Genomic DNA, 26,632 nt, shown 5'->3' on the forward strand with positions numbered 1-26,632 from the left:
CGTCTTGTTAATTTGTTTTCTGAAATGTAAATGTGTTTCAGGACTTGTAAATGTGCTATGGTAATGTAAATTTGTCTCGTGATATGTAAAAATGTTTTCTAAAACATAAATTTTTTCTCAAGCTTTGTAAAAGCGTTTCACATTTTGTAATGTTGGTTTGGCCCTCCCTGCCGCCGTAGTTGACTGAAAAATAACGTTTTGTTCCTCTATTTATCTTTTTACTAAAATACGTTGGATTCATGTTAATGTGAATTTAAAGAAATTTAAAATTGTGGGGAAAATTAAAAAAAAATATATATATAAAAAATGTCTAATCAACCAAAGATTTTGCAAACCCCTGTTGAAGACCTATGATGTAAAACACAATAATTAAATAATGCAGCACCTGAAATTCCAAGATTGTGCATTAAGAACTCACTTTTATACACCAGGTATAAAAAGAGATTCCTAATATTGTGTAGGTCTTCCTTGTGCCTCCAAAATAGTTGTGAATCATCAGAGAATGATCTTCTGAGGGGTTAGGGTTAAGAATGCCAAGTCGTTAAGTTTCTTAAGTCCTTAAGGTGACAAAAGACAGGAGGCGTCATGTCGGATATATGGCATAGTTTTACTTTCACATTTTTTTTTCATTACAGAGTAAATCTTAATTCTAACACAGGTATTGGACAGGTTCTTAACACCGATACATGAGGCTGCATTAGCTAGTGGATACTGCATAGACACGCACACACAAACTCACGTACACACACTCACAGAATGACAAAAAAATGACTACGTTTTCCACTACAAAGTTCAACGTCCCGTGATTGCCGCGCAACCACAGAATGTAATGTGATCATGTATTAGAAATGTCTTTAGGCTTCTTTTTTTTCTCTTCGCTTTCTTTTTTATTTATTTTTTTTAATTTCTTCTTTCTCTGTCCTTCCTCTTACCTGCTTCCAGCCACACTCACACTCACACACACAGACAGACAGACAGACACACACACACGAGTCCCCCTGTAGTTGCCATGGACACCTGGGCGTCTTACATCCTGTCCTCTCCCGCGGCGTCGGTTGCTCATGCGCGCGGCGGGAAAAGAAGCGGGCGAGCCGTTTTCTACGAATACATACTGTAGTGGTTGGTTACACATCAGATTTATTGGCATTGGTCTCTATCGTGGTTGGTTGGAGGAGCGGGAAAAATCTGGATGTGCGGAAATGTCTCAGACTGACCTCTCTTCTGTTTCCATCAGGTGTCGATTTGTGCTCTAAAGATAATAATAATAATAATAATAATAATAATAATAATAAAAAAGGCTCGGCGCAGCAAGTTGGATCAACTAAAACGGGTACCAGCATCGTCTGTCTTAGATTCAACCTGGACCCCGCGACGTGGATGGGACGTGTCTCACCCCCTGTCCTCTTCACCCGCACAGGGTCCGTCCTGTCTGAGCTAAGTAATCAGCAGCGCTCTATAAACGAAAGCGTTATGGGAATGTCTCAGGAAGCGATAAAGTCGTCCACTGGCACGTATTTACATACACATCAATAACATAAACAAGCGCACTAGTATATTGAAGCATTGTGTGTGTGGGAGGGGAAGGGAGGGAGGGAGGTAGGAGGAGGGAAAGGGGGGGATTTGATCGCAGGAGGGGGCCGTTCAACGGAAAAATGAAAGAGTGGGCTCATGCTGGAGGGTCTCTGAGAGGATCCCAACATCTTAAGTGCATTTTCTGAACCCTCAGGTCTCATTTCTTTAGAGGAGGGGTGGGGCGTTTCTCCCATTTGACTTCGAGGAATGTTCTGCACACCTCTCACACACAGAAATACACAGCGTCGGTTCTACGCAGCAGTCGGGATGGAGCAGAATGAGACCCCAGCACAACCACGGGACGCACACACACTCACTCACTCGCACACTCACTCACTCCTGGCCGTACGCACACACACACCAGCTACACAGGTAAACCAACAAAAACCAAGAATGTAGCATCAATGTTAATAAACAAGTAGAAGATGAACTGGAATCGGGATCTGGGACGAGAATAATGACAATAATATTGCTGCTGCTGCTGCTGGCAGCGGCTGCTTTTTCCCTTATGTAGGTTACACCTTTTTTTTTTTCTTTTTTCTTTTAACTCAAAGATTCTTTGTTGGAGGAGGAGGAGGAGGAGGAGGAAGTGTGGCAGGAGGGCTCCGGTGGGGATAGAGGTCGCTGGTGGGGGGGGGGTGGTGGTGGTGGGAGTACTGGTCCAGTGGAGGTGTGGACCCTAGAACTGTTCGGCCAGTAGCTCGCACAGACGCCGGGACACAGAGTCTTTGCTGCAGCGCAGGGTCAGGCGGTACATCTGCACACACGGACACACAAGAGCTATTAAGGTCAGCGTTCGAGATGGAATACGAGATTATAAAAGAGCCGCTGGATGCCCCCTCCTTTGTCGAGTAAACAGATGGGACTTCTATTTCCCCAATATGTTGAAAAGTAGAGGAGGAGGAAGGCTCCAAAATAAATCCCAAATGATTGTGATTATCACTATCATACCTAAAAAGGATTTTTTTATTCAAACCGCATAAATGATAAATACTTTAAATTTAGTATTTTTGATTTAAAAAAAAAAAAAGGTTTTTAACTATACACCGATCAGCCATAACATTATGACCCCTTCCCCCAAAACAGCTGTGACTCATCCGAGAATGGGCGAATATCACCACAGTACATTTTGTTTTCAAGTAATTTATGAAAATATATAGGTTAGGGCAAACTGGGTCACGCATTCTTGTTGCTAAAACTACAGCAAGACAGTCATTGACAACTGGAAAAATGTAACATGCGATATTAACATTATTAACAACAGGACGTATCTGGACAATCTGGTGCCTGGTCTGGTCTAGGTGGGTGCTACGTGTCTAAGTATTCTCCATCTTATCTCCCATCACTGGTCATAATGTTGTGGCTGGTCGGTGTGTATCTACTCAAAGGTGGTGCTGATGGTACCTGTGCCTGTGCGTTTGGCTCCAGTCTCAGCAGACAGCCCACTTGCTGGCCCTTGGTCTGGATCACTCCAGCGCACACGTAGTTCTCTGGGTTTGGATCAACGTTGTCCAGCAGGGCCGTTCCTAGTCCCAGCAGCTACACACAAACACAAACACACACACACACACACACACAGGTATCGCAAACGATGAAGGAGCAAAACACCAGACAGATATAAACACTTCTACGACCAATTACACAGAACTATCCACCGCGATATAAAAGCGCAGCTGGGTGAGTCGTAAACAAAGATTAACTACAAACAAAGTGCAGGGTGGAGAGCATGTGACGCGTTGTGGCATTTTATTAAGGAGGCAGATGTGGTTAATGAAGAGACTGTAGAAGTACCTTCGCCTTGAGTACTTCGGTGTCCATGCTGTTGTTGGCCTTGAATATCTTTTGTGCTTCTTGCTGAGGCCTGAGGAGAGACACACACAGGAGTTTCAAAAGGGATCTTAATGGAGTTTTTTTTTTTTTTTTTAGCGTGTAGTCGTGCTGAAACATGGTTTAAAGAGTTGAGGCGCTCTCCGCATTGCACAGCGAGGTGTGTTAGTCAAATATAACTCACAGGCCTTTTGAGGTCAATGTGATTTCATATGAAGAACACAGCAGAATAAGTTTATATTTAAGGCGAATAACAATCGATAAACATTCAAACAAAGCTGATATGACAAACCTAGAAACTACAAAGATACTGACTCACAGATCAAAACGCTTAAATGAATTAAAACTCTCTCTTTACTCGGTTGTACAACAGTTACATGTGTTCACAGAGGGAGGAGCCCTTCGTATGTCGGCTATAGTCGACCCTGCTACCAAAAGCTCAGCGTGTGTAGCTTGGCTCATGCAAAGCAGAACAACCTGGGATGATGGAAAAACCCATAAATCAACCGACTTCACACACACACACACACACACACACAACCCGGACGTCACTTACTGGCTAAGCTGTTTCCAGCGCTGGAAGAAGTCATGTGAGGACATCTCAGTTGGCTGGAAGAACTTGTTGATGGTGACGGGCAGCTTGAGCGTCAGGTTCTGCAGAGCTCCTCCATACCTGATCACAGCAACGACACAAATTTATCTTGTCGCCTGCGGCTGTTGGGCTGAATCGTTTCAATCTTCTTGTAGTCAGAAACTGACTTTCAGGGCTCCCGGGGTCGGTTGTGAAAGCTCACCTGAACTTTATGTTGAGCAGCGGCGCGTCGGAGAAGTCGGTCAGACACTCGATGTTGAGGACCTGTTGAATCTGGGCTCCACCCTCCACCAGCGGCTCCACTGGTTTGGTCTGAACGTTGAGCTGTGGCCAGTTGTCAAGGACCGTGACTGACTTTTACTTGACTGTTAGCAATGCGTGCACGGTTTTGAGCAAACACAGCCTTACATTTTTTTTAAGTTGAGCAGTTTTATAATGATTTACAAGTGTGAACATACACAGTGACGACTGTAGGTAGCTATGTTACAATAATACGTCATGGATTATCTATTCCCTGCATGGACTGTATAAAGATGGACGGCAGATCTGCTCTAAAGCAGGGGTCTTCAATGTTTTTGCAGGCCAAGGACCCCAAACTGATGGAGAGATTAAGTAGGAACCCCCCCTTACCTGCTATACGTGTTCTATATTAAACTCGGCCTGGTGCAGTTTATAAATATATGTTCTTATCATCATTTTGCATTCGATATTATGCTATCCCTTTACTAAAATATGTTGGATTCATGTTAATGTGTGGTTAAATATATATATATATATATAAAAATGTCTAATCAACCAAAGATTTTGACCAAAGCAAGTACAGCTCCCCCTGGTGTTTGGCTGCAATATTGCTCATAAGCTCCACCCACTCTATGTTAGTGGATGGGACTTGGGCCAAACTAAAAAACTAAAATACACATCCAAACTTTTTTTTATGTGTATTTTTTTTTTAGTTTCAAAGATATAAATTTGATGCGTGTTCAAGTTTGATTTTAGTTAGTAACTTGACGCTATAGAAACAGGATGTGACATAATGCGGCCATCTGTTGCCATGCCAACCGCACCGCAAAGCAGAACCGAGAAAAACAAATTTTAAAAATAAGTTCAGCGTATGATCCGACATCTCCTTGTAACTGGAGGTAGAGCAGAGCACAGTATTAATTAAACGAAAAAGAGAGTGAGTCTCGATATCGTGGCTCCACTCTTTGGCCAACGCTAGGAAGCAATCCTCACCAGGGACGTCCATCCTCACCAGGGACGTCCATCTAATAGAGTCAATCTTCAAATTATTCTTTTTTTTTTTTTTTAATTGTGATTAACTGATAGAAGGCGACGCCTTGTTTATACACAGAAAGGATATGAGACTGCAACTCCCCAGGACAGGTGACTGTGGTGGTGAAGCTGGCAAACTGCACCGACGTCTTGTTTCCGTAGAATAAGTACATTCTCCCTAAGAGAGACATACACAGAGTTGTTAATGTTTATCATCATTGCTTGTGGATTTATTAGGTACATGTTATAAGTGTATATGTGCACGAGTAAATGCAGTGTAATGATTGTACAAAAGTGGCTACTGGCTCTTGACTTTTTCCCAGATTTGCCTATTGCAACTTCACTAGAGAGGGCTGAATGTAGAGTCCTTGTTCACAGGAGCCATTTCACACTAATAAATAAAACTGTATTATGATGAAATACAAATGGAGTGAAACCAGACCATTTGGTAGAAAGTCACACTAAATCATATTCACATGAAGACCACTCACCAAGATTCTGACGATACTCTGACTTGATGCCGATCTGTAGGAGCTGATTCTCAAACAAAACCCCGTTGTTCTTGCACACAAACCTGCGGAGTGAAAAAGACGTTTACGGGGTTTATCAAACACCGCAATGAGACGTCACTTGGTCGGAGGGAGTTGTTGTTACACGAGGAATTAGATGAGTGATTAAATCATTAGTTGACTGAATTTCCATAATTGAGAAAGGTCTTTAATTAGCCCTACCTTGAAGTAATTCACATGTCTTCCGCTGCATTACTTGTACTAAGACCTCAGTTCTACACAGTGTCCAAACAAGGTTTATCAAATCAAACCGGTGTAATGATCCATTTTTTTTTTTTTTTTTTAACTGTGGCCATAGTGACTGATCTTATAGTGTGAAATCTTTCTTATGAATCTTCATCTTCATCTTCATCATCACCCAAATTATTACAGCACTATGTTAATTAAACACCACCACCAGAACAAGCAGTGAAGCCCTTGGACAGTGTCAAGAAAATGTTTGTGAACCCTTGAAATTACCAGGATTTCTGCATCGTTTTTTTTAAAATGTGGTCAGATCCTCATTTGAGTCACAGGTCCGATCGTAATCTGACTAGAATAAAACAAATCATGTGCAGTTTGGTCTTTATTGAACTCCTATAGATGTTCAAGAGAGCTTTAAACCATTTCTCCTTACAAGGCTGTTTCCATCCACCAACATTTCTAGGATACCCTGGTTGAAGAGTCCTAATCAAGTCATATTACCTTGACATTTGTCTGAAAAAAAGGAATCCATTGCATCCAGGCCTTGCAAAAGTCCAAGTCACCATGATGCTGCCTCCACCATGCTTCACATTAACATGAGACGGCATTTGTGAGGTTTTGACCTTTTGTTGGCCAGATTAGGCAGAAAATATCAATGCATGGGGTCTATTCCCAAAGAAAAACACGTGATACAGTGTTTCCCATACAGTAGTAACACTAATTGTGGACGGCCAGGGTCTAACTTAGTACGACCGGGTCTTTTAACTAGAAAGAGAAAACATCACGAGAAGCGATTTGTGTCGTTCACTAATAAAAATTTATGTAACCGCCACTTTTTAAAGCCTGTTTAAGCTCTTGACTTTTAGACCACAGAGATCACAATTACAACTTTTTAAAGAGTAGGTCAAAACCAGAAAGAAAAAACGACTCCAGGCGTATTAATAACCAGCTATGCTTTATAAGCACTAACAAGCAAAGCTAGTTGAAAGTCAACTGTTTCCTATTAATTAAGTTTATTCACTGAATAAAATCACAGCAAGTGGAAGTCTCCGTGGTTACGGCCACTGAGTGGCAAAGTTGAGCCATGAGCTTATCCATGAGTTTAAACAGCATCTAAGTTGTAAAATTAATTTAAAAAAACAAAAAAGCTGTTGTGCGACTGACTGTATAAAACAGATTTGAAAAGGTACCTCCGACTGCCAAAGAAAAGAGAAGTAAATGGATCCCTTTATTACTAAGAAACAACCGTAACCTTGAATGTTTGCGGTTCTTTTGTTGGTATGTAGTTCATATGGATCATTGTTGAGTCAAATCAACCTTAATTTGATCTGATAATCCACATTTTCCCTGGTCTCGCTGTGTTTACTGCCATGTTTTTGCCCCTCAGTGGGCGTGGCCCCAGACAACAGTGACATCATTGCATACCCTCTATTTCATCTTGCATACATTTACCCATTAAATGCCACGTCTCAAAAGCATTTTGTTTAGTACTCATGTAGACGAACTACACAAGCTGCTGCTGTTTGTAGCTAAATCCAACATCCACGTTATTACGTTAATTTAAAGACCGACTGACTGGTAGCATGGAAACAAAACAGCTAATTATGACCTAATTTCTATCTCCTGCGCTACACCCATAGAACATTTTCTCCTTATAATTACCAGTTTTAATGTTTTTCCTTTGAGAACAGACCCCTGTATTACTATTGTTTGTGTAACCTAGCAAATGTGACTCAGTAGCCCGGACTTGACAAAGGTTAGGGTTCTGGTTGGTGAACATAAGGTCAACAGAGGGTGAATTAGCACAGTGGCTCACATACTTGTTGGAGCCCGGGCTGGTAATGATTACTCAACGTTTCTGTTTGTGTGTTATTAGTCAAGTCTGTAATTGTGACTTTGATGACGACCAGACCACATTTTATGACTACTAAACGCAGAAATCCCGGTTATGCCAAAGTTTCCATGCAACTGTGTGCGGAGCCGCAAGCAAAGGCAAACACATGACATAATTGTGCGCGCAGAGAAAGACCTTACTTGTTAAGAAGTTCGTCTGCCTCAGACAGAGGAGGAGCAGGATCCTCAGAGGGAGGAGCAGAGCTGAGAGACCACAGGACAGCGCAGAGGTGAGGAGAGACAGCCCACAAACGAGACGGGAGAAGGAATGGACACGGGCAGCGGGACGAACGAGGGATGAAGGGATAGAGCAGGAATGGGAAATGAAAAAAAAAAAGTCCAGTCCGGTCAACACAGGATATAAAGTAACGGTGTGAGGGAGGTCGGGTTAAGAGAAACGTGACAGTGAGAAGAGAGAAGGATAAAATGCAAAAGTGGTTAGTAAAAGCACTTTTTTTGCACAAAAACGATACAAAAAACACAATGAAAGACACCTGCTACTTTAACTGCAGCAAATACTCATGCGGTCAAGTGGGCGTTTGGAACTGTACTCAACGAAGGCTACGAGGGTTTGATTAGTTTCTATCCAGACCGTGGGAAACGCACCTTTAAGGCTGAATGTCAGCGTTTTAAACCCTGGTTATTTCTGAGTACAGAGCCAAAACAACAGCAAATCACTGCAACTGTCCAAATGCGACCAACACTCTACGTTTGACTCTGTTTAAAAGCACATACGTAGTCTACACATAAAGCTTGATGCCATGCATTGCGGTGCTTAAATCTACGTGTCTGTGCGCGGCCGCTGGACGGGACAATAAGAGTCTGTTTTGACTTCTTCATTTTTCATGTGCGCGGAGCTGACGAGGAGGAAATAATTACCTTCCTCAAGCAGAAGCGAAACAGAAATTGGTTGTGGTGGGATATAATACACTATAAAACAAACTGAAACTTGGAAGCGTGCGGTGCGCGTACGCGTAACAGCGCCGAGGATGTGTGGCCGCTGCGACGAAAATCATTCTATAATTAATGTTTCTCTTAAACGGGCTCAAATTACGAGCTTTGTACGGCTCGCACAGCTGACTGCGGGCGAGCGTGTAATCAAGACGACACCGCACTCGGCTGTGGTGTGAAAACGGCTGCGCTTAATTTATCCTGCATGGCTCTTAAAATGTGTGACGTGCAACGGGTTTGGTGCTCTGAATCATCGGCCATGACATCAAAGAGGTAAAAAAAATAAAATAAAAAAGACTTAACTACAGTATCTAACTAGAGTCTGACAAGTGTGAAAAGCACCTGGTAATTTAACACACATACACACAAGACAAGGCAAACAGTATTCACCTCATCTAGAACGAATTTGAAGCTGCTGAAAATACGCAGCGACGCACAAGTAAATATCAATTAACTGTGTGAGTGAGTTGCTGCGAAGCAGCACTTTGAACCGCGTTAGTGTGTGTTCACGCTGTGGCGCATTAGCCTCCTCTGTTCCCACAACCTCCCTCAGGTTGTTATGACCAACGCTGCTCTGATAACGTGGTTAAGATAAGAGAGATTGTATCGCGTTTACGCTGCGCGTTTCACACGAGCAAGTGCAGTTAACGCTGAATGATTTCGCAACGCGGGGGCTCACAGCTCAATATCGCTAATGCTAATGCTCACACTTGTGCTTTCAGTAATGAAACTTTCTCACGCAGACCTGACGTCAGGTGAAACTGGTGCCCTTTACGCACCAGCGCATATAGAGCGGGTTGGTCAGAGCGTTTTCGTCGGAGTGAAAGTGACGAGCCATACATCCGACACAATTAGCTCGATGGCCAAAAGCTCTACAGAACTGCTGAGTTCAGGTTTGTTTTTGCCTCAGCCCCGTCTATTGTGTTCATTTCATCTCGTGATAATAGACGGTGGAACAGCTGATTGTGGTTAAAAGCCTCTGTGGTAAATATGTTAAAAAGGCATCAACATATATGTAGAGCAGGTCAGGTGCTTTTATGCAAACCTATTATGCACATATTACTACTGACAAGTTACGTTAAAGATATTTGTATCTTCTCTAGCTAATTCTCCTTCTGTAGTTTACTACTGGGCCCTTACTCCGAGTCACCAGAGCCCTCCACCAATAGGGAATCGGAGGTCTCGGTGGGCGCTTCCAGATCTCTGTCAATGTCCAATCGCGGAAGAGGACGGGAGACAGGCGCACATTCAAATCAAAAAGCACGCGCACGCACGCACGCACACACACACACACACACACACACACACGTGGAGGGAAATGGAGAGAAGGGAAGGAGAGAAAAAAAAGACGAAAGACAGTCACATACACAGCAAGATTAAAAAGAACAGACAAGTGTGTAGCGGACCTGCCAACCTTGAAGTCTGCGCCAACTCATTCTGCTTCCAGAGAACAGGACACGTACGCGTGACGCCACCGTGTCCAACTGTGTTTAACAAAATACCGATTGGACTGGTTTGAAAAGAAATAGCTCTTCGTACCAGCAGGTGGCAGTATTCTACGAACGAGAAGAAACACTAGCAAATGTCAAACTGATTTTAATTCAGGGGCTTCATGCAGCCTAATCTGCAGGATAATCAATAAATAGCAGCAACTCTTTTCCGTTTGTTTTATCAGAGTGTATACAGCAACTAGAAGTTAATTAGTAGTGAGTAGTAGTAAAGACCTTTTCAATATCTTTTTAATATCTCACCGCCACTTTGAATTATAACCATTTACATCAGTGACACCTTTAACTTAACAGTTTTGGTTTATATAGACCTCTATCATACAACAGAATTCAAAGGGAGAATAAATCAAAGGCAAAGTTTAGTGTACAAACACTTGTACAAACTAGTTTAACGCATATAAATAACAGTGGTGCCAGTAGAGTTGTCAATTACTCCATTGATTGAACCACATCAGATAAGAAATACTTTTGCTTTGTTGAAGAGCAAAAATTTTATACTTTATAAAGGGTCTTAATTTCTCCAAAATCAAATTTTAAATACTTTTCAAGACCCCGTTTTAACCTGAAGAACAATTACATTAATGAAAATGTTTAAATTTAATTAATTATCCTATTACAAAACATTTTACAACCCACACATTGCTGCCATCTGCTGTTCCGTTTCTGCAACTCTTACACAACAGTGCGCCCTAGTGGAGAAGTTAGGAACAGCAGCTACTTTTTTATTGAAAAATCGCTGTTAATGTGCAGTTAGGTAACTTTGCGGGGCCGCGGGCCGCGTGTTTGACACCCCCCGTTCTAGATATGTCGTAACTCCCGTCGTTTTGTTTACTTTTGCTAAACTGCACAGCCGATCAGAGGGATAACTCAGCTAGACATTCAGCTACCAGTTCAATATGCTGGGAGTCAAACTACTGCCAACGGTGGTGGACACCAGAAGAAACAAAGATCTTTCAGGATTTCATGTTCCTCTACCAGACAAGTATCTAACTAACAGTCTGTATTAATGTAACATAAAGACTAACCTAAATATTGACCTAGACTATTGGAACTTTGTTTTTGGAGGAGTTATAATACAGTATCCGACTACGAATGCCTCCAGGTTGACAGGTCCATATCAGACAAAGATAGAGCACAGAAAGACAGAGCGAAACAGAGCGACGATCAACACGTGACAACTGGCTGCATAGTCGTCTAAGAGGCACGAACACACCACAGACGCCACAACTACTTACATTTAACCACAGTTTAAGAAGTTGAGAGCACGAGAGCAAACCACAGAGTTAAGATGCTTTCGCCACACAGTTCGGTCCAGTATGAGAGGTACAGTTAGAACAGTAAGTATGTTTGCTTCAGTTAGTGGGTTACTGACGTGAGATTCCTTGAAACATGATGCGATGACAAAAAACTGGACAAAACTGGCTGGATTAGAGAAACGTATGCGCCCACCCACACTTTGAAAGGCAGGTTTGTTTGTTTGTTATATACAGTGTACGGACTGAGAGGAGTCCCCATCAGTTTCAACACTTCTGACTTCCGCTTAAAAAAAAAAAAAACAGAGACGCTGCCTCTTTCTCTTCTCTTGTTGCAGCCACTCATACTGGACTTTGGCCTAGATCGGACTCTACCATCCGCCCGATAAAATATGATCTTTCACCTCAGGAAGCCGTCGTCGTTCACAGCGGCAGAAGGTGCAGCAGGCCCCGCCTCGGAGAACACGTCCACCAGTAGGCTGCCGGCGCTGGTCGGAGCTGCACCGAGGGGAGCAGCGGAACGAATCCCGAGGAGGTCTGCTGATGGTGACGGGGTAGACTAAGGGGGAAGAAAGAAAAACAAATGGAAATGTAACACGTGTTTTATTGTCTAATGGTTTTACTTAAAACCATTGACTGTATATACCACAGACAAACCCATCGTGATGCACCCATTGGATTCTGAACCTCGAAAATGAAGCCTGTCGCCATGTTGGATCTGCTTGGATACTCCAAATATGAACAATTCTCCACTACTTGTTAGCTCAGGACTGTCACTCAAAGTGCAAACGGCCTTAATTATGCAAAATTTTAAACCTTAATAAAAAAAATAAACGAATGAGTTAGAAAAAAATTGTCATGAATAGCGAAATAAACTATTGAGACCAAATTAATTTTTTGGACCAGGCAGTAAACATGTTTAACATGGGGGTCTATGGGGATTTGCTCCCTTTTAGAGTCAGCCTCAAGTGGCCACTTGATGAACTGCAGTTTTTTTGCACTTCACTGTTCAGACCCAGATGTTGCCTCCTGCTTAAAAACCACAGTTCTGTTTATTTGTGCCCTACAGAAACTCTTCTTACAGCATTAGACGCCGCCATGGCCGATGTGTCCGGCCCCCGTTCGGCGCCTCCGTTCAACTCCCCGCCTTCCCGTTTGTTGTCTTCCAGCTCTGTCACGGACACGGCCCCGGGGCCCTTCTTCTTCTTGAGTTTTGCCAGAATCGATGACTCCCTCTCTGGGAAGGGAGGCATCTCCTCCAAGACTGTGGCCTAGGGGGAAACGAGAGGACGGCTCACTAACATCTGACTAAATATGTATATTATTATTATTATTATTGTCAAACTGAACTAACCAGGACGTCCGTGCTGGCGATGGAAGAAAGCTTCAGGTACTCCACCGCGCGCTGTTGCAGCTCCACGTCCGAGTTGCGGATCTGGCTGTCGCAGCGCAGCACCTCCTGGATGGTGGCCTTGGTCTCCGGGAACAGGTTGATGAACTTGATGTAGGCCGACAGCAGCAGGGCGCGGGTCGGCACGGAGCACAGGTGGAACTTGGAGTGGAGGAGGTTGAACTGGACCAGCGGACTGTGTGATAAGACGGTTAAGTTATTGTTTGTCCTTTTCCGGAAAGTCAATTTTGCGCCAGAACGTAACATACCTGGAACGGGGGTCACCGGCAATGAGGTTACCAAACTCTCCCAGGATGTAGCCTCCGACCTTTACCATGTTCTCGTGGCAGGCGGGAGCTTGCAAGGCCTGGAAGAGACAATGATTCCCCTTATTGTCTAAAATTGCAGCTTAAAATCATAAATTACTGCTTGAGTTTAATAGATGATGAGCAGCAATCCTTCAAAAAGGTGGAGTTTCCTCAGACATAACAGTAAAATCCCTGTCTTCCTATGTTACTGTTGCTAGGTGAGACAAACATTAAGAGACAAACTTTATGATTTCATGCTACTCTCATACCTCAAACACCGTCTTGGCGGCGTATCCCTGCACGTCGTCTCGGTTGATGACGATCTGAATGACTCGGTACCACACCTCCTCGCTGACGTAGTCGCCGGCGATGCGGATGAGGTTGAGGATGGTGTCGACATACCAGGAGTAATCCACGGCGTACTTCTCCGCGAGTATGGCCACTTTCAGCACCTGTGTGAGGCCGGCGCAACAACATCACAGGTCAATAACTTCGTCGCGGGGGCCTGATTTACTACAGGCTGCAGGATTGCTTTTGATATTTAGGGCAGATAAAGTAATCTAGAGAATAAATCGGATCTAAACTAAATAATTTAATTACATCACGTACCTTTAAAAAGCTGATTTGTTTTGAGGTCATTTCGATGTGAATACTCTGCATGGCTCTAGCTCAAGGGTGTCAAACTCATTTTAGTTAAGGGGCCACACTCACACACTTCAATCTCTCGGGGGCCAAACCAGTAACACAATAGCTTATTAACTTGTAAATGATGACAACTCCTAATGTTTCCCTTTACTTTAATGTAAAGAAGTACAAGTATATGTAATGAACAACTGTAAATTTCTTATGAAGTGCAAGGTGCAAGTGCAATTTTTTATTTTATTGAATATTTTCAGCTGTTATCGTCAGTGTAATTTTTGCAAATTCATCACACGGGCCAGATTGGAACCTCTGGCGAGCCAGTTTTGGCCCCCGGGCCTTATGTTTGACACCCCTGCTCTAGCTAAACAACATGCAGCAGCCTTTAGGAGGCAGGTGACTTGTAGCTTCTCTCCAGGTGGCTGTTTCATGTTTTAAATTTCTTTTTTTTTTATTTAACCTTATATAATTGTCTTTCCTTCTCACGCCTGACCATGTGCATCTGTGCTGCAGGGGAGGCCAGTTAAGTGGATTTGCCAAGCGTCAGGGTTGGTGAGTAGGTCAAAACGAAAGAAAATTTGGTTTCACCGCTACAAAGCTAATAACGTTAATGTTAAACTCGCATTAAGCTCAAATTCGCTGTCTTGTCATTAACCTTATCGCTTGTTTCGACAGTTAAGGATTAATCGTGTGCGCGCCTCCCTGGCACCAGAACGTTAAAAGAGAAAAAAAAAAAAATAAGCTGGCAAGGCGCAGAATATTTCTTGGCGCCATCTCTGACACCCACCATCTCCTCCCTGATGGAGTAGTCCGCCGTCTCAAGGTAGCTGAGCATCTCGGCTACGATCTGCTTAGCGTTGCTGCGGTCGCACATGGCGTAGAGCAGATCTGCCGCCCGCTGCCGAACACTCACGTCCCTCTCGGTCTGCAGAGACAGTCACAGAGGAGTTAAGTCAGGAGGCTTTCAAACCATAAGAGCGAGCTGATTTTCTCCAGCGCGCAGCGTGCGCTGCCCACCTTGAGGGCGTTGATGACGGTCTCGATGTGCGTCTTGACGGCCTCGTGCGAAAACTCCGAGCTGGCCAGAGTGCACATGCTCTCCAGGGCCAGGTAGCGGAGGTTGGTCTCTCTGTGCTGCAGGAACTGGCCCAGCTGGTTGCAGGCTCGCACCAGGAGGTTCGGCTCGCTGCGGAAACAGAAACCGGAGCTCAGTGACTGATGGCCGGGGCGCGATAATGTCTGCACAGTTCAGGGCTTGCGGTGGGATCGCGTCAGGAGACGACAAGAAGACTAGCGTGAAGTAAAATACAGAAACAAAGACTGAGAGAAGACGCGTGAATCATCGTATTCGTGCTCATGTTTCATTCAGAGAAAAACAAGGCCAGATTTAAACACAGCATTGTCGCTGTTAATGCATATGGTGACACACAGATTGATAATCATGCAGCGCAAGAATCATCTGTTATTAGAACCAGAGTCACTACTTCCATTGGATACTTGTGTATTCGAGCAGAGTGAGGGGTGAAAAGCTGCACGACATAATCTTTCTCTTGCCGTTTATCTGACAATATATAAATAAAATAGATTCTATTGGACACAGATGCACCAACTCAGCTGATTACATCCGGACAGAGAATATACAGAGATGTTTGTTTGGGGGAGCTGCGCTTTTTTCGGCGCGTCGGCTCGGAGCGCCTCACCTGTCGTAGTGGATGATGAGCGAGATGGCCTCGAACAGGATCGCGTTCTTGGCGTTGGAGTGCTGCACCTTCTTGGACTTGGGCGGCTCCTGGGCCTTATTGAGGATGGTCTCCAGGCACTCCACCAGGCGGCCCTTGACGGCGCCGTCTTCCGGCGGTGGGTAGCACTGCAGCAGGCGCAGCAGCTTGCAGGAGAGCCACGGCGCCGGCACGAAGTAGTAGGTGTAGTCCTGCAGGTCGGTGGAGGCCGACGACACGATCTGGGGGGAACGAAGAAACCAACGTGTGAAAAGGTCGTCGCGTTTTCGCCACCGTTGAATTATAACTGCTGCCGCTCAGACGCTCACCCTGCTCAGACGGGAAACGGCCAGGGAAACGCAGGTCTTGAACTCATCTGGATTCTTTTGACTCAGGCAGGTGATGAGAGAGATGGCTGCCGTCACCACGCCCTGGAAAACACAGCCACGACAAAGGCGCTACGTTAGCTCACGGATGGAAAACATTTGTTTGCCCGCAGATTAATTCTGTGTTTGAGTGTGCGGGTCGTGGTTCAGTCCTGTATCCCCCTCCCCTCCTCTTCCCGCTACAAGCTTATGTATCAATAAAAAGGGCTAAATTAATTTCTGGGATGTTGGCACAAGTGATCTTATCCTGTGTAATAATGAACGCTCTACTTTCATCTCTCCGGCACTGAGCTCCCGTCTTCTAATTTCCTTTCCCATTACTAGTCATGCAATGCTTTGCTACCACTGTATAACATTTCACGTGGGCTCTCACCATGTGTTGGTCGTTGAGCAGGTGAACCACACGAGACGTCCACTCTCCCATCAGCACCAGGTCCGGAGAAGTCTTGTAGAGCCGCAGCAAGCACAGAGCAGCCGACTGTTTCACGCTGTCCATCGTGTCGCTGCGGGGGGGCGTCGCGTGAACGGTTACCGTCGGTTACAGCGACACGACACAACAGGTTTGATTTAAGGGGCGAATCGTCAGTGACACTCACCCAGCAACAAGGATCCGGGGGATCTCGCTGGCGAAGGCCTCGGCCATCTCGCGGCTGCCGACGTTGGCGATGCAGTGCAGCGCCAGGCACATGAAGGTGGGGTTGCGGCTGGACAGGTCATTCTTGATGGCGTTGTTGATCAGGCGGATCAGCTCGCTGTTGCTGTTTACCAGCACCGAGATGAACAGGTAGCCCTGGAGGAGGGAAGACGAGGAGATACGGTTTGCAGCTGAATAATCCCTCCAACAATACGTGGTTGTTATTGCTTAGTGGTTCCTGTAGTTTGTGTTGCTCCCGATGCAGATCTGTGTAATTTACCTCCACATTCAGCATTAGCCAAAACGTTACATTAATGTCTCACGGCAGAATGAAGTATTTCAAGTCTTTTGCTGGGATGTAAGTGTCATTTCGTTTCATTTAAGCCAATTAACAATCCATGTCAAGTCAAAGCTTTCAAATATTCTTTAATTAAGGTACGTGACTTTTCCAACAATCTGAGACTTATATTAAGTATTCAAGTACAACACAGGTCAATTCAATTAAAATAAAAAAAAGAAAACAATAAACGTGACAGAATCTATCAGAGCTTTTCCTTTCAGGTCAACCACCAAGAGTGTGATTTTTATGTGAAACAAAAACATGATGGATGCTGTGGACACACAAGTAAATGAAGTGTTTTTATATTAACATTCCCTTCGCTTTTTAATTTAAAAAGTAGAAGAAGAAGAATGTTTTCCACTGAAAAGCAGCGTTATGGCATTTCTCAGAAATATAATTTGTTCTGGATGTAGCAATATGCAAAAAGACACTTAAGAGACAGACAGACATAACTTTATTCATCCTCGAAGGGAAATTAGGTATATTATATAACTTAAGTATATTTTTATATATATTTCTTTTATACCATACTCTGTCCATCTGTATAACCTCTCATCTTTTTCTAACAATTAAGCTACTGCGACCGATTAATTTCCCTTGTGCATCATTAACAAATCAAACCAAATCAAATCAATACATGTCAGGTCACGCAGGAAACAGGGCACGACTAAACACCAATTTTGATGCTTATGAAGAATAAAAATAAGAACAAATTTGCGCTCGCGCAGAAGCGAACCCAGACTGTGTGTTTTCCTTTGAGCCTTCGAGTGCATGAGGCGGCAGATGGAGGCTTCTACGAGGCCTCGACATCTGCCAGCGCCGGCCTCGCTCGCCTTGCGTTGTGCTGCGCGTCTCCTCGCGAAAGAGGTTAAGGCTGTCGACGAGTCAAACGATGTTTACGCTTTTTCAAACAACACAACTCGTTGCGCTCGGCAGGCCCTGTCGCGCGTATCTGCGCTATCGTCCCTTCACTTTTTCCCCGCATTGCGCGGCACCGTGTCGGCAAATAGGCAACGAAACGCGGCCGTAACACAGTGCGGAAAAACAAGCGGTGATTGAAATAAACGCTGCAACGGTTTAACAGCTGAATCCTCAACAATTTGTCAGGCAATTAACTAAAACATCACGACTGGGACAGCGCTGGTGCTCATCACGCTGCATGCAACCACACATGGTTGCCATTACATGCATGGTGTCCACATTCCAGAGCGCAGATATTGGAGGAATGCGTCTGACCAATAGTCCTGCTGGTTTAGGGAGTAGCAAACCACATGGATCCTGACTCATCCTTATTCTGCTTGCTAAACATTTCCTGTTCCTGAGCAAACAGTCTGCCACACAGAAACAGGAAACTAAATGCTCACAGCGGCAAAAGTAGTGTCCTGCTCCGACGTATAGGCCGCTGAACTGTGGACAAATCAGCCACCGGCGTGTGGTCTTCGTGTTCTTTTTAATTAGAATTAGAAACGCCTTTTAAAGGTTTTACAGCTCGAGTTAAAGGAAATCAGTGATTTGCTAGAAATTCTCTTATATCACATTTTAGGTGTGTTTAAAAAAAAGTGGGTTCACACACTCCATTGCACGGACGGTGTCCTGCTGCATTTTTTTGCTGATAGTTGCAAGTGCACAAAAGAAAAACTCGCTGAAAGCATTCGTGCAGCTTTCTTGGTTCATGTCCAATTTATTGCAAAAGACAGAAAAATACAACTGCTTAAAATATTTCCGAGTGCACGTCTTCATCCTGTCTTACAGTTTGCGGTACAAGCTAAAAAAAAAAAAAAAAAAACACTTGGTGCACACTACGGGTTTTTTTTTTATTTAAAAAAAGGCAAAAAAAATTGCAACAGACTGACAAGACCTTCAGTCCTGCCATCATAATAACACACACACCAGACTATTCAGGACGAATTCATTTTGCATTTACTTTGCAAAATGAAAAGTGACGCGCGCGGGCGTCGTTGCCAGGCGGCGGCGTCATTCGCTTTTTAAACAGGAGGAAAAAAAACATCGCGGACGAAGCCGTGCACGAAAAGACGCGACCGTTTACGGCTCGTGAGCTTCGCGGCTCGAGCTGGAGGCGAGAAAATCTCGCACTTCCAGGCCACGTTATCGCTGCTGCACTCCGGGTTTGCAAGTGCAGAAATCTGCCTTCTCCGTGATTTCACTAAAAGCAGCTGTTGAGCAACGCTGAGCACCTTCGGCTCCGGCGTGAGCCGCTCGCGAGCTTCAGCCGTGTGAAGCGCGGGGAAACACAACACAGCTGACTGGTCACCGCCAAGCGTTTCTGCAGCATAATTACAGAACAATCTAGACACGCCAGAGCACAGGAATAAAAGGCAGAGCCTGCGACGGAGGCGTCGGGGTGTAAACCGAGCACAATTACTATTATTATGGACACTTGAGTTTTAGTGTTTTATGTTTTATGTCTTAGCGTTGTTGTTTGGGCCACACTTTAAAAACGTTCTGCTCGGATTGACACAGACTCAGATCACAGACCTGACCACAAACTACCAATCTGATCCCAGACCTGTTCTAGGTATTAAAAATAACCGTGTTGATGTCACTAGCAGGAAACTTTGAGGGTCTGTGATTCTAGTTTGTGATGACAGGCAGGTCAATGATCTCCAGTTCTGTCAACATTGACGTTCAAACCGTGGAGCGTTTGATGTGCTGCTCTAAGAATGACTTTAATCTAACCAAACCGAAGCCTTTCATGTACCGCAATTTGGGTATTACCTTTCAAGCGCGCAGTAGGTCTTGATTAAGAAAACTTGCCAGCAGCAATGCAGGGGAGATAGTGTACGCTAAGACTTTAATGTTTCTTTGTGGGAAAACTTAATATTTTCAAACCGCACGATGAACAAAGGCGTTAAACGTGAGCGCTATAGGTAGAAAACGTGACATACAGACATATAACAGGACACCGAGGGCAAAATTCAACCAAAGTTGCAGCACAAGGAAACGAAAAATCAAAAATACAGAAGTCTCGAGAATGTCAAAAGCAGTGTCGTAATAAACGAAGGGGAAAACTCACGATTTGTTTCTCCGTGTACTTGTTGGAGCTGAGCAGGTTGACGGCCTCCATGTGTCCGAAGTCGATGTCATGGCCGAGCAGGAAGATGAAGAGCAGCTTGCAGACGTACTTTTTCTTGCTGTAGCCGTCCAGAGCCTTGTCTCCTTTAAACTTGGAGCGTATGTTGGCCAGCTCTTTGTTGATGCGCTTGATCTCGGCCTCCTTGCTCTTACCTGGCCGGGGGGGAAAGAAAGCGACGGCAGAATTTAAAGTACGAATTTGATGCATCACTTGACGGCAAGAGCTCAAGGTGACACTGTTTACACAAAATGACGTCAATGAACTGTGGGAGATAAGTGAGTTTATATGTAATTAAAAAGTTTGAACAAAGGTGCCTCAAAATCCCTTTTTCATTTCATTAAAAAAAAAAATCGAGGTTGCATTAAAATGGCGACCAGGTCTGGCCACGGATCATATGAACTGCAGCTAATGAACGTTAATTCCACGAGTCACAAACGTTACTTCACAAGTGAAAAAATGTCAAGTCCAACCCCGACCGCAAAGCCCTATAGGGGATTAGCAGGCTCTACTCTGTAGACGAAAATCCACACTTGAAAGGGCTGCATTAATGAAACAGTGATTTTAACTTAAGGCCACAGTTGCCCCCAAATGTAATTAAAGCTCGCAACGATTGAATTGGTGAAAATAAATGATTCAATCTTATGTGTTTCACTATTTACTCAACATTTCTCTAAAGCAACAAGTTATTAACTGATTAAATATCAAAGTTAAAGGATTATTAGTTTAGTTAGTGAGAGGGACCAGACAAGACCTCCAACACCACAGGACGAAGGTGCTGTTTGTCAAAGCACCGGAGCACTTAGTCGAGTTACTGCTGGTTTCTAATGTTGCGTAACCGCCGTTCCTACGATTGCCAGTTTACATTAGTCAAATGTAACTGACCACGCAGTCAGACGTTAAGACTTTATGAATAGCTACATTGCTGAGCTACTTTTCTTTCCCTCTCTACATTGTTTTAAACGCTGGAAAAGGAAGGGCGCACGGCTTCCTCTCGCAGCGTAACGGCTACAAAAAAATTTGGTCGTGGAGTGAAACTTCAATGGCTTGGGTGCAGCAGAGGAGGAAAAAGGCAAATATTCGTTTATTTATTTATCGAGTGAACAAAACCAGAGCGAGCTTAGCAGTAAACGTTCAGTTGTTAGCTCAAGCGGTGGAGCTAAACATGTCAATTGTCAATTTGTGATAAAAGCACCAAATGTGCACATGTTGATTGATATAGTGGATATAAGACTAGAGACTGTGACATCTTAAACTCAGTCTTTGAAGTTAAAGTTAATAAAACTGAGACGGTGCCTGTGTCTGACCAGATGCTAGCATGTTACAGCTGACAGACAACGACTGGACATCGGTTGTGTTTTCATTGCAGCAGTTTAATTTTGTAGTTTGGATCCCGGGCTAATTATCACGTAAAGGATCCTTGACGAATGCATGTATGGTCACACCCCTACTCTCCACCTCTCTCACATGATCCAAGGTGCATTCAAAAGTTCACAACTTTATGGAGCCGACATAATCTCAGCCTGGCATTCTTACTTCATCTGGTCCCTGGACACAACGTCAGCTTTTAAAAACGATCTGACAAAAGACTACCACCAAAAAGGAGGAGAAAGTTTATTATTTCCTTTATACTACATGGCCCAGTCCTTGAAAACCCCCACGATACATAACAGACATGGTTCACATGTCCAAAACATTCCTGACAGGAGATAATATCACCTCCTCTGAAGCTGGAAATTTGTCAGTTTCAGGAGATTCTCTCTGCGGGTGGTTGAGCTACCCCCCCCCCCCCCCTCCCCGGCACGCCTATGTCTGCAAACCTTTTCAAATAGAAAGGTGCCTTCACAGACGGACTGGTGATTTTTTTTTTTTCTTTGCTGGGGATGTTAAACCTTCTGCTTATGTCACTCCAATAATACCAACCCTTGAATCAATATGGGCCAAGACAAACAAAATCCTAGACAGCTTGTGGGGATTTGAAACAGCACATGGCTGCAGGTGTTTCCTTTCTGCAACTTTAAAGGGACAGTGACCCCAACATGCCAAGGCGAACAACAGATTTAAAGCGTTATATCCGGGATTTTAGGAGATTCTGATTCATAGATGAAGACATAAACACTGCTGACGACGCCAACAAAGAAGGCGTTGTATAAATTACTGTTTAAGGATGCGAGTCAAAACTCATTCAATGCTGCCACAACACACTTCCAGTTTATAGCTAAATTAAACTTGCTTACTAACCAACACTAAAATCCAACAGCTTGAGGGGATGGCTGCAAAATATAAGACAGAAACCCAATCCCCAACCGGCTGACAAACGAAAGAAAGACTGAATGAATGATGGAGCGTACATTGTTTACCCAATGACTGGGCACACCAAATTAAATAATAAAAAAGCCAGAATCAGAAGGGCTTAAAAGAGGAAGATCCCACTTTATACCTCCAACTACTAAAGAGAACATAGTTATCGACTTCCTTAATAAATGATCCGGTGCAATGTTAAGCGTTTATTGGGTGTGTTGTTGTACAAAAGCTGTATAAGATCTATGTCATTACAAAAAGCTAAAGTAGAGTCTGTTTAGTGATAAATAAGCAAAGTCTAGGATTGGGTTTACAATAGGCTTTGTGGTTTTTTTGTTGGGACAGAAGATTATATGTACAACCTGGATTTGTGGATTTGCTAAATTGCTGTAATTTAACAAGAATATGTGATCTCCTGTCACTGGGTAGTGGTAGGTGATAAGATGGAGTACTGTGAGACCAAATAAACCAAACCAGAGGGCTCGGACCCTTTGTCATGCCCTGGCGTCCTACGCTACTGTTGCTAGGTAAGGCAAAGAATGCAAAAGAGGGGGTTCATCACTACAGGAAAACACTGAAAAACGTGTAGACTTAATAGGCGTTAAACTCCTAATCGTGGTCCTTCAAAAACATGAAAAATGTACAGTCGACAAGCAAATGTTAACATAGAAAGTTTGGGGTTGGCCAAGGGAAGGAGTCCCTGGTTAGTGGTTATCAGACCAATCAGAAGGCCATCAAAGGGTCAATTAGAGGGGAAATGAAACATACGAGTATCGGTCCTTGCACTGCGAGCTATATGTCTGGCTTGCATTCTAGGGAGTTGCCATTTTGAAGTGGCGTAATCGAATATGTGACGGGGTCGGTTGGATCCCTCTGAACGCCGTTGGAAATGGACGAGGTTGAAATGAGAAGAGATCCTGTGCCTGGTATAAATCCTATAGGAGGAGGCCGAGCAGTGGAACCACTAAGGGGGGAAGAAGTGGTGAAACCCGGTGGTTTGGAGAGAAGAACGTGCTGGTCGTTCCTGTATCACCACGGCGCCTACTTGCCACATCATATGCCGGGAGGTGGAGATGTTGCAACAACCTGTTTTTGTAGCACGTGAGCCAAGCTAGCTGTAACCACACGCTAAAATGTGATATAGTACAAATACAAACTACTTATCTTTCACTATCTGACTAAAACGATCTATCTTCCACTACCTATCCTTCACCATCCGTCTTTCTGAACCTCTCTCTTCTCTCTTTTCAATGTCTACTGCTATGTAAATAACCAACCCCATGACATTGGCAAGTTGGCGGCACCCGTGCTAAAAAACATAGCAACCACCGTATTTTCTCCTTATATGCCAACATTTCTCAATAGTGTTATATAAAACGCCGTTTTCTTGATTGAGTACTTCATTTTCAATTTAGATAAGAGGGAAAAATTTACATATATGTAGAAAAAGGTGGTCGAATCTTGCCAGTTTTAGCAGGATGAATTTCACAACTCAAGTTCATTTCTGTGCCGCAAGTTTTTTTTTTTTTTTTTTTTTAGAAACTTGTCCAATTACACACCAAAGCTTAAATGGTGTCGCACAAAACCAAAGCGTACGTTGGTTTTAAGCCAAAAATGTACATTGCTGCTCAAACCTGATGCATCACAGACCAATAGGTGACCATCACTGCCTGTCACCTATTACCCAACGCACACTAAACAATAACTGCTGACCCACTTTTAGCACAACATGCGTTACTACAGCTAATCACGGTAAAAGAAACAACTAGACGGTGATGTCTTGGGGAGTCATTGTTATCACCCGATGAGAAGGGAATGCTGTTACAAAGTACGACAATGATGTCTAAATATCAGTAGTGAATTTCAAAATGATTTTTTGTGAAAGAAAAGTAGAATTAAATTTTAAATTTATTTTTATTTATATTTATATAATAGCAGCATGTCTGAATTCATTTTTACTGGTTTACTGTATGTATCAATGGTTATTTAATTTGTGATGCCTTTTGCTTTGAATATTGGCCTTTTATTTTATTTTATTTATTTATTTTTAAGTGGATTGTGACGGGGGCCTAGGATGAAGATGGCTCATGCTGAGACTCCCAAGTCTTCACTCTCCTGTAAAAGCAGAGAGAAAATGAGAGAGCGACGGGTTCAAAGTCACCATCTAATTGTTGTATGGCCCGGTATGTGGACGGTCGTGATGTCATCTTAAAAAAATGACAGGAACACCCCTTAGTTTATACATCTGGATGTCTAATATCTTGCAGATGTCGGTGATGTGTTAGACTAAAGCGAGGCTAGGAATCAAAAACAAAAGGCCTCGTTTTTCAGCATGCAAGATGCAGACCCTTGATTCTGCTGCAGCAGGTAACATGATCACAATATTGACAACATCTGGGTATTAATTGTTACAACGTAAAAAATAAAATAAAACGAAAAAATAAGACACCTACAGGCGATTGCCGCTCTTTGTATGAGAGCACAACCAGCAACCGCCTGTGTAAAGTCAACTAGTGTTGTTAGCTGTAAACGAGGAAGGTCACTTACAATTTCTAATGTCCGAGATGAAGACAGCTAATCCGCGCATTCCATCTCCTTTCGACACAGCCGGCATGTTTGCAGGTTTCTGTCCTCTCTCCGGCCTTATCCGTGGAAAATAAACTGGTCAGCCGTTCACACTGGACCCAAGTGGAAGATGGCCAACTTGACGTTTAGTCGTAGCTAGCTAGCCGCTTCGCCGTCCCCGTCCCTGGCTACAACTTCACGTTGTGGCTGTTTAACCTGGATCCTTGTGGGTGGCCTTTTCTAGATTCGGCGTGTGGATGGCGGTAGATCGCCCAGGGACAGGATAAGTTGTCTTTATCCCCGTTAGCTGCTTCGTTTCCGCTGAATACTACTGGCTACTGGCGAGCTAACGTTATTTCATTCAATCCTTATCTGGATTAGAAGCGACGCGGAACACGAACAGCAATTATTCGCCAAAGTTAAAAAACCCACCGCTACGTGAATGTCCCTTAGGCGAAAGCGGTCAAACGTGTTAATATGAGTACCCTCCGAGAATATGATGTTAAGTTACTTCGAGTCACGCACCGTAAAACTAGCTTCACAGCTAGCTGGCTAGCTGTATCATTCAAATACCGGAGCACATCCCCGACTGACCGGAAGAACTCGGTAGAGAGGGTCAGTTGTCAACCGGCGATGTGATATTGTAGCCCCGCACTCTTTGTGGCGCAATAAATTTGGTTAAAAATAAGATGTCCTGTATAATTAATGTCCGGTCTAATTCTCCAGCCTCCACTCCACGGCTCGGATAAGGCTCGTGACAGCACAACAGCGGGAGCGCGCTTCGCGGACGTGCACGCGCACGCTCCTTTCCGTTGACCGAGGGGAGGCGCGTGCTGATTGGTCTGGTGTCCACGGGTGTCCACGTCTGGCTACTCAGCGAGGAGGACTTCTACTCGCTACCAGGGGCTTCAAAATATTGTAGATTCATGTACATACGAGCGACCCGCCTTTTAAGTTTATATCTCAAGTTTACACTTTATATTTATTTTTATTTTATTTTTCTCAATCATACATCTATATATATATATATATATATATAGAGAGAGAGAGATTTTTTTTATCTTGTATGCTGTATTTCTGCTTCTACTTTTTTACTACAGGCTGCAAGTACAACATTTCGCTGGGCTTGTACTATGTATAACTGTGCATATGACAAATAAAACTTTCCAATATTACTTGGAACTACAACCATTTAAAAAACGGAGAACACGGATTGAAGAAATAGACAGAAGAGACGAAGTTCGTCCACCTCTGGCTTTGTTTTGTTTTTTTAATTTTTTACCCTATGGATACGATGCATCCATCAGTAACAATTACCCTTTGCTGCATGTTTTTACATTGCTTAATGATATTAAATTATGCTTCCAAAGGAGAATAATTATGCCATCCACCTTCCTACTAATATCTAATTCGGGAGCAATAGAAGGTGAAACGGTAGCAACATAGAGATTAAAAAAAAAAATAATCTATAATAGCTATACACAATAAAATGTGTTATACATATATTATTATTATATTTTAGTCTCGGGATCTCTTGGGAAAAATTAATTATCTATCTAATCTAATCTATACAATAACAGCAGAAATTACAGAAATTAATGTAACTGGTACAATGAATGGAAAGAATAGCAGCATTTAAA

At 43.5% G+C, this 26,632-nt stretch overlaps 1 protein-coding gene across 3 annotated transcripts; it reads right to left on the bottom strand.

The window, feature by feature from the left end:
* Positions 1-588: 588 nt before the first annotated feature.
* ap2a1 (adaptor related protein complex 2 subunit alpha 1) lies at positions 589-25,782 on the bottom strand. 3 transcript variants are annotated; one of them, XM_047571727.1, is made up of 22 exons: positions 24,975-25,782; positions 20,070-20,281; positions 16,658-16,851; positions 16,435-16,564; positions 16,005-16,106; positions 15,658-15,917; positions 14,975-15,143; positions 14,745-14,882; positions 13,588-13,770; positions 13,280-13,377; positions 12,975-13,206; positions 12,703-12,891; positions 12,025-12,179; positions 10,000-10,062; positions 8,050-8,112; positions 5,755-5,837; positions 5,352-5,441; positions 4,194-4,317; positions 3,956-4,072; positions 3,364-3,433; positions 2,977-3,111; positions 589-2,329 (listed from the first exon to the last, which is right to left on the bottom strand). In XM_047571727.1, exons 1-22 carry the CDS (start codon positions 25,039-25,041, stop codon positions 2,252-2,254), a joined length of 2,952 nt encoding a protein of 983 aa, XP_047427683.1. In that variant the 5' UTR covers positions 25,042-25,782; the 3' UTR covers positions 589-2,251. The 3 variants fall into 3 exon arrangements, with proteins under 3 accessions (XP_047427683.1, XP_047427684.1, XP_047427685.1); XM_047571728.1 differs by lacking the exon at positions 10,000-10,062; XM_047571729.1 differs by lacking the exons at positions 8,050-8,112; positions 10,000-10,062 and having other exon boundaries at positions 24,975-25,781.
* Between the last annotated feature and the right edge of the window lie 850 nt (positions 25,783-26,632).

The sequence above is a fragment of the Mugil cephalus genome, chromosome 20, assembly GCF_022458985.1.
Source record: "Mugil cephalus isolate CIBA_MC_2020 chromosome 20, CIBA_Mcephalus_1.1, whole genome shotgun sequence".
NCBI classification, from domain to species: Eukaryota; Metazoa; Chordata; class Actinopteri; order Mugiliformes; family Mugilidae; genus Mugil; species Mugil cephalus.